This window comes from Atta cephalotes, assembly GCF_000143395.1.
Source record: "Atta cephalotes unplaced genomic scaffold scaffold00036, whole genome shotgun sequence".
Classification (NCBI taxonomy): domain Eukaryota; kingdom Metazoa; phylum Arthropoda; class Insecta; order Hymenoptera; family Formicidae; genus Atta; species Atta cephalotes.
The window spans coordinates 877771-887048 of NW_012130100.1; the positions used below are offsets into that span (position 1 = coordinate 877771).

General features: G+C 32.5%; 1 protein-coding gene across 1 annotated transcript; it reads right to left on the reverse strand.

Annotated features, from left to right (window-relative positions):
- Nucleotides 1–965: 965 nt before the first annotated feature.
- On the reverse strand, nt 966–4894 carry LOC105621702 (kinesin-like protein KIF23). The gene is made up of 8 exons (XM_012203164.1): nt 4833–4894; nt 3313–3443; nt 3137–3219; nt 2402–2506; nt 2158–2304; nt 1469–2038; nt 1121–1354; nt 966–1064 (listed from the first exon to the last, which is right to left on the reverse strand). The coding sequence occupies exons 1-8, from the start codon at nt 4892–4894 to the stop codon at nt 966–968; spliced, it is 1431 nt and encodes a 476-aa protein (XP_012058554.1).
- Between the last annotated feature and the right edge of the window lie 4384 nt (nt 4895–9278).

The window sequence follows — 9278 nt, forward strand, 5'->3', positions numbered from 1 at the left end:
CACACACACACACACACGCACGCACGCACGCACGCACGCGCGCGCACACACGTATATGTATGTATATATAAAATACATATATAATTTGTTAGAAAGTCGATCAGAATATAATGACTAATCACTCTAACGATTAATATATTCATCTAGTCTTGATATTTCTATAATTTTATATATTTTACAGTTTAATCGCGCGCGTCGGGATAGATGAGAGGAGGGGATGCTGCTGTTTCTTTGTTATAAGATTTTAGGTTTTGAAAATATAATTAGTTTTTGCGTGATTGTCAATCGGTAAGATAGTATGATTAAAAATTTGCTTCAACCAACGAATCTTTGTTGGAATCTTTTAAACGCGGCAGTGTTCTTTCACACACACACACACACACACACACACACACACACACACACACACACACACCCGCGCGCGCGCGCGTATGTATGTGTATATATAAAGGACATCTATCCGTTAGCGTCCTCGTGTGTGGCAACAATCCTTGTTCACATTCAAATAAATTAATTGGCACACAAGTTGTGTAGCTTTATTACATATATAAAATAACGTTGCATTCTTTTCTTTTTTTTCTAGTTCAATTCACCATTTCAATCATAGATACAGAGTCTGTTTTCCAGCTTATATATTACGATGTATGGATACTTCGGAATTAATTAGGCATTATTTTACGAGATACTTAAGAACAAGAGAACAATAAATTATTACTACTTTTGACAATGAAATATTTAGCTTTTTATTTAAAAAAACTGTCGCAAATTCTAAAGTATCTATACGAAAAACAAGAAATTAAAATAGTATACTCTCTCAAATATATCTGTTAAATAAATAACAAGAAATAAATAAGAAAAGACTAACAACTCTGTAACTATCTTACAAAGTTATCTTAGGACTTACGAATATTTTTGGTAGTTTACACAAATTTTATGTATTTACCGGATTATTTTCCAATTTTTTGTCAATTACGTTTTGCAACGGTTGGAGATATCTGTTTCAAGCATTCTATATCGTTAAATACAATCTGCGCCCCTCCTCCACAAGTCGGCAATACATTGGCCTGCAATGTGCAATGATACAATACATTCTCCAAAGTAATGCTATAACAAATCTTACTTTATACATCTCAAGTTCACCATTCACGTCTTGTTCCTGTGAAAGAAGGCAGTATCTGGAAGATTTGGTCATAAAATCTTTTGAATTTGTCAACTTTCGAATGGTTTGGTTATGAGGCTGTGTTCGTGGTTGTAAAATTGTATCGGTCGGAATTATCTTAATAGGACGATGATTTATCCATCTATTTGCATTTTGCATTCGCTGGTATCGTGGATTCACTACTGGGATCCTATCCTGAATACACACATAAAGAAAAATCAGTAAATATACATGTACGCATACTGGTCCAAGCATTGTCGAAGCATACAATTAATGGTTCCTACTCAATCTGCGCGCAACTCTTTTTACCTTTTTATTAAAATTAATTTTAGTAATAATTGTTGTATTAGTCGACGCAATTGCAGATGATGAAGAATCAATGGACGTCATTGAGTTCGATTTGTCTATGAGCTTGGTTTTCGAATCCGAAAACATGGAAGATTCTGCGACTGTCATTAAAATTTCTTTAGTAGTTTTTCTTTGGACATTGTTAGAATCAGTTCTTATGTGACAGGGTATCTGGTGAATCCGATCACGAGAGCTGGAATTCTGAGAATCCATAAATGTCATTGTGGAAGATTTTTCTTTGGATAACGATGGATTTGATTCTTCTGTAGTTTTTTCGTGGGTATCATTGAAAATTGCACGAGAAAATAATGTCTGGCGCATTTGTCCACAAGGACTTCTGGAAGTTTGAAGATTAATTGGCATCATTAAGGAAAGTTCTTTCTTGGGTACTATCGAAGTTGTTTTTTTTGTAGTCTCTATTCTCGAAGCTATCGGTGGCATCAAGATGACATTATCGCATGTATCTTCACGAGCCGAAGTTAATATTTGTTTCACCAATTTCAATTTGTTATCCTTCTTTTTAATACAGCTCTAAAAGCGATTCAAATTTTAATGTATGACTCGTCAAAAGTTGTCTCAGAAAAGAGAGATATTGAAAAAGAAAAATGATAATTGATGACATTGATTTGCAACTATAAACTCTAAAATACCGTCAGCTGCTCATGCTGTTCCTGCAATTTTATCTGCATTTCCTTGGCCATTCTATTAATCTCCGCTTGTATCATAATGTTGCATCTCTGTATTAATTTTTGCTTGTCTAATGTATGTTGTTGGAGTTGCCTATCTCTGTCCCTCAACTGTATAAAAATTGCATTAATGTATAAGAAGAAATCATATCATAATCATATCATAATCACTGCAAACATTATCATTACATTGCAAAAATATGCTTACTTCTTGCTGTATGTTCCTCATAGCATCACATGCATTATTCAATTTATATAATAAGCTATCGATGTGGTTTTGTAATTTACAGATACGGCCTTCTAACGTGAAGATCTGAAAGATTTATCGCAAAGATATTACTAAAAAGATATTAAGAAAATAAAATACAAGCATAATTGAAAGGCTTGAAGTTGTAACTTTTATATCTTTTTTTATAGTTTTTAGAATTGTCTATGTCGTTTTACAGCTGTTGGTTGTTTCTTATACTAAAAAAACGCGAAATGTTTGGTATGCTTCGAAATTTTTGACAAAAAGAAAATCAAGCTGACTGATTTTAACATCAAATTCAATTGTGAAAATTGGCTAGTTCTATATATTATACAAAATCTGTATATTATAGAAAAAACAGGATTAGGAAAGTTATAAAAACAATTCATTACTGTTACTGTTTTTTTTCTGAAAGTAACTTGTTACTTGTTTCCAAAAAAATAACTTATCATTTCTTAAAAATTAATTAATGGGGGGTGGGATTACAATTTTTATATTATTTTTCTATTACTATATTTTGATGATCTTTTTAGTTTTTAGAATTGTCATTTTACAATTATTTGTTCGCTATTTCTTATATCAAAAAACGTGCACGAATATTTACTCCGTTCGAAATTTTTATCAAAGAAAAATTAAGCAGATCAGTTTTTATATATCAAGTCCTTCAATTATATCTATTGCCATCACAAAACTCACTATCTTTTTCTGTTTGTTATTGTCATGTCTTAAGCATGTGTTTTCATGTTCCAGTTTCACCAACATATTTCTGAAATGATTTTCTGGAAAAACTCAACTTTGAGAAATTACACAGTGGAAAGAAATTATATGAATAGTAATTGCATATTGAAAGATACATTAGGAATCATTCATACGTTTCTCGCTCACATCTTCTTGCAACAAATCTCTCCTTTGGATACGCATCTCCAGGAATCGCAATAGCTCTATGATCGCTCGTTCATCCTGTGGATCTGTTGCATCTGTTTTGAAAAATGAATCATCCAGGCTGCAATCCAAATAGCAAAGTCAGCAAAAACAGATTTTGAGAAGTGTACGCTACTAATTCTGATAGTATAAAGACAACATTTTCAAACAGAATCAATTGGGAACTTTTCAGCAGAAGCACAAATCGACAAGAATTATTCTGTTTTTGTTTTTTCTTTCTCTTGATTATTGATACAGAATTCTTGTATCAATTTGTGTCTCTTGTTATAAAGCTCTTTATAACATCTGACAATAATAGCAAACTAGCAAGTCAGAAATATAATAAAACTTATTAACATGCCGTATCAGCAAATTGGCAGCAGAAATCAGATAAAATTTACAGTTTTTGCTCAGACACAGGACACTTATTATAAATCTATAGAGGAAAGGTCGAATTTGCTGCCAATCTGCCAACATATTGTTAATACTTTATTATTATTTAGAAAACGAGATAATTGCGATATAGAAACGTAAAAATAAACGTTCATGTGAAAATCTTTCCAAGTTAACTAACGCAGCCATGTTATTCTATGAGAAACACAAGTCGACAATTGTGGTGTGAATCCTCCGCCAACAACCATAAACACTTTGCAACTCGAATCAAACAACAATGAAAATGAAAAAGTATGTTGCATATCATACATTACACCATTAATCATCCTCGTGTGGCAAAACATTTGAAATTTAGCGCACGTCGCGCCAATTGGAAGCAAGTGCTGAGCAAATGTGTATTATCGACGACCGAAATAGATCGCCAATACTCAGACAATACTCGATAAGATACCATTAAAGATTCTCGGCGCTTATAGAATTCGTGTACCTATTAAAATTTAAGTGATTAAGAGTAACAAACAAGTAATACGGTACTAATTTCATAATTTATTAGTTTTATAGACATGTACATATGTTTAAAACTTAATAATACTCGATTTTTATTTAAAACTGCAATTTTAATGATATCATCCGAGTTTGATTATCAATAGAAATAATAACTACAGAGAAAAAATTATAATTTTTCGGCAATATATAAGATATTACATCATTAAAAGTGTGTATACTTATATACACAGTTTTTATAATAAAAAATTCACGAATTAATATTAACGTATTATCGAAATATATTAATAATCATAAATTTTTATTAATTGTCGGTAATGTCATCGTTTTTAATTATCCCCTCATTGAGTCATGAAAATTTGCCCAATGGGGGGGGCTAATGATTTTTAACAGTATCTCGTCGGTAACCCAGATAACCAAGTGAGCGATATCCCATGATCCGCACAAAATACCGCTATCGTACTAGAGACCCTATAGTATAAGGCCGAATTCACATCTTGATGGAAAAATGGAAAGCGGAAAAGCGGAAGCCAATCAGAACTCGCGAAGACAGAAGCAGATAAGCGAGATGTACCATCTATTATTACCACTATTATTTCCGATTAGCTTCCGCTTTTTCGCTTTCTGCTTTTCCATCAAGATATGAATTCGACTTAACAATGTAACAGAGATTCGCAAAGTGTCACGTGATCGATATATTTCTCTGATTGGCTGGAATAATTCGTAGTAAAGGACGTGCCGGCTCAAAACCTGTAACCGCAAATGCTACCGCGCACTACTGCCCTCTGACAAAGTGAATGTAAACTACATAGCTCTGAGGATCCACTTTTCTGAGGATAAAGGCTTAAACACAATAGACATAAGCAATAGGCACAGGTAGCAGGGAATAACGAGCCGTTCAATCAGAATTCTGATATGTAAGTTCGATATTATATCCCAGAACTCTGATTAGACGTCCATTTTTCAATTCCAGATGATAAATCAATACTTGGTTCATATAATCGTGCTTCACAAATTATCAGAAATATTCATCTCTGCAATCTTACATGCGCATGATGTTTATTTCGCTTAAAAGTTAACATTAAAGTTATATTATATTTTTAGAAATGTATTAATATTTATATTTTAAATAAGCTATATACATATGAATTTAGTTGTATTTTAAGCATTATATTTTTATTAAACACATTTTTATTTACTTTATTCGTTATTATTTTCTTACACAAAATTAAATAAAGATTGTTGTTATCAAAAATAAATTTAAGTAAAGGGTAAGAATAAAAAAATCAATAAAATTTGAATAAAAACATATAACTATAATACAGATTCTCGATATCATTCCTTTTGATAATATAAAATATAAAATATCTCGATGATCTAAACAATACAATAATTATGTTTTCGGCTTCTTGATCGAGCTATAGTATCTTTAGATTTACTATAATAGCAGTTCGTAATAGACGAGTGAATATCAAGTAAAGATAAGTTAACGATTTCCGATGGATTGTACGTTGACAGACAGAAATTGTTTCCAATCAGTTGATCGACTGAATGTTAAAATTTCAATGAATCTATGAATAATATGAGAAAATTGAACAAACTAATTTATATAATATAAACGTCAATCAAAATAAAATTCACCGGAGAAGTTACAAAGTATAATAATGTTAAAACATGTGTTCAATGAAGGTCAATAACATTCTTAATGTAAAAAGAGTTAATCGCATAATTTAACAAATGAGATGGTCAGCTTAACATATGTGAACGTTGCAAAAGACAAACGACAACTAAACAAAGACTCGCAAAATTCACGCAGAATTGATGATGCAAAGTTATATACTATTTATTATTGATAAATATGAAGACCTATAGTATTCGTCTGTAGATTTAAACTATTTTTTTGTTTTTCAATATTAATATCATTTCAGAAATTAAACATTTACTGTAGCACAGTTCTTCATCCATAATTAAAATGTTATCTCAATTAAATTCATGTTTGAATTGTAGTCTATGTTTGGTTATTACTGAAAGATTGGAAGTTTTCCAATTTATATGGTTACGGTGTTCTGTAATTCTCGTCTTAAGTTGTTTTCTTGTTTAACCAACATAAGACGCATCAATCTTTACAATTGATTTTGTATACTACATTATTTTTATTAAATTGTGGATCTTTTTGAGCTTTAATAAATCTTTTTAATTTATTTGTGCTGTAAAAAGAAACTTTTGTATCCTTATTATTGAATCTATTAAATTTTTCCGTGATGACCGTCCAAAAATTTGTCCTCACTTTTCTCGCTCCCCCGCACTTCCGTACAGCGAACGAGTTGCCGAGCGAGCTGTTTGGGAGGCAGCACCTCACAATAATGGTACAACAGCAGAGAGATCAATTATTTCTTTTTATTCTTATTATTATAATATTTTTCTTTTTTTTTCCTCTTTTCGATTTTTTCTTCTTTCTTTTTCGCATAACCCTTGTTGTATGCGCGTAGATATAGATGATTATTTCCTATGTGAAACGTAGGATATAATTTTAGTCATAGCTCTTTGTTATAGTTCTAAAAGGCTCGCTAAGTAATAGAATGTTGATGCAGCGATCTCTCCTCCACGCGCGTCGAGATAGCGGATCGCAGATCGGACACTCTCACGCTCGCCCGAGTTGATAACTTTGACACACGATGCCTGAAGAATATTGCGGCCGTTTCAAATCGCTAAAATACGATCTAAATTTTATTTCTATCGATTAGTGATCGAATACAAGGCTAAGAGCGCGACATAAAATCACTCAAACATAATACTATGTTTAACAACTAGCCGAATTAGGCGGTTGCCGCCCGTTATCTCATATGCCAGTACAGAATGTTAATAACATGATGATTTTCGTAAATATTGTTCTCTATAAATGCAAAATAAAGGAGGAATTTAAAGTAATACATTTCTATGATCCATGAAGAAAATACTCATGACTATTGCATACTGCCTGACTCTATAGAACGAGCGCTCCGCGCGTCTCCTCCTTATCCCGAGCCGACCCGCGCCTAATTATATAAAGTCCCCCCCCCCCCCTTTCTACACTCGCTCCTTTCTTACGACGCAAGTTGTGCCTTATGCTTTACGCGCCCGTAAATTAATAGACAGTAGTAGTCCCGTCGCATTTGGACTGAAAGGTCACAATAGTCGCGAACTTAAAATACTTCTCTCCCTTTTTCTCTCTCCGTTTTCGGCAAAGTGCGCGTACCTATTAGAGTTAGTGTAACTACTTCCCCAAGTCAGTATCACAGTTGATTACAACCAGGTTACTACCACAACTAAGAGATCCAAAATTGGTAAGCAGGAAATACTGTGGCCTGATGAGGAAATATCGCTGAGCGAAAGATTGGTAACTATTACAATTAAGATCGATGAATGCATTATTGTGAGTATTAATCTTAGATTCCGTCGGCTATGTTCAAGACCATCCATTTTGTATTCATATTCCAATTACTATTTTGACAAAGTAATGTAATCATTTTTCATTGAATAAATTTTACCTGGGAAGTAAGAAGAATTTTCAATTTACAAACAATTCTGAGGAACATAATCAATCTGGACTGGAAAAAAAGGGAGAAGGAAGTTTATTACCTAAAAACATCTCCAAATTTTGCATTTTTTTTCTGTCCGTATTTTCTGTCGGCATCATCGTGAAGCCTAGCGTTTCTTTCTTCTTTTTATTATTGTTAACTTCTAGCGATTGTTTTATATTACGCATTTTTTATGTAATTCATTTTATATACTGATTTTATGTATTGAGGAAGACCCAAAAAGAAAAAAAACTTGACCAAAACGTTTTCTTTTCTTTTCTCCTTTTTTCTCCTCCGTTTTGGTTTTTTTTTTTGCGAACGTTATGGTGCTCGTTTTCATTTATGTTGTTATCATCGGACCATCTCTTTACGTTGTTAGATTTTTTATTTGTTATTTTGAGTGTCATTTTATAATTTAAATATAATTATAAAAACTCTGTCGTGGTACACTGCGGTAATCTTCTAATAATTTCCGAAGGCGTCCGTACGGCCAGGCAGCGTCCTCTCATTATAAATTCCCGCTCCGAATTGGACACGGGATATGTAGGGGTATGTAGGGATATGTAGGGGTATGTAGGGATATGCTAAAAATAATTTGTCAAATTTGACAATTCAAATTTCAAACGCAAGGCAAAAATTTTCAGACTTACTCACGTATCAGGCTTCTTGACTAATGCTATTAATATCACATTGTTCAATGCATACATAACAACAATAAATCGCCCATAACATAAATGGCGTAGAATTCACGATCACATCCTTACTAAAAGACAGTGTATCTACGAAGTATGGTCATTTATTGATTTGATTCCAATCTAAGTCGAGGTATTTAAACTAACTTGTTTCCTGTAAATTGTGGCTCCTATATTCCAATTTTTAATTTTAAGCCGTTATCCTGTTCTCAATGATTTCCTTCATTGTTTGAGTAGTACAACTAAATATTACAGACGGGGAGAACAGTCTTTTTACTAACGATATTTCATATGTGATCTCCGTTCAATTATTTTAAAATTTTTGATAAATTATATTTATAATATAATCCGCTTTTGCGATTCACATTCGAAGCTCAATTCCCTACTTTATATTATTGTTAATTTTAAGTGGAAAGTAAGACCTAACCCTGCGACGCCAATATAAGGAATCTCATTTACCTGGCAGTGTCCCCTCCTCCCACTAAAAATCCTCGCCTGGATAAAACAACGAAAAAGGAAACAATTTTTGATGACAGCGGTGGGATCGCTAACCGAGGAAATTTAATCACTGTTATTTCACTAAATTGTTTTTGATTGAGCGTCTTCTATCTTCCCCCACCATTCGCATTAATAAATTCTTATCAAATAATTAACGCACGACCATCCCAGGAAATCTATATATATATATATATATATATATATATATATATATATATATATATATATATATATCTTACTTCTTCTTACGTTTCGTTAACGTACGTACGTACG

Excerpts from the sequence above, each read along its gene's own strand:
- LOC105621702 (XM_012203164.1), bottom strand. The coding sequence starts at position 4,894 with ATGGAAAAGCAGAAAGCGAAAAAGCGGAAGCTAATCGGAAATAATAGT. Across the intron at positions 2,507-3,136 it reads ATAACAAACAGAAAAAGATA|ATCTTCACGTTAGAAGGCCG; the intron begins GTGAGTTTTGTG and ends TAAATCTTTCAG. Across the intron at positions 2,305-2,401 it reads TGAGGAACATACAGCAAGAA|TTGAGGGACAGAGATAGGCA; the intron begins GTAAGCATATTT and ends ATTTTTATACAG.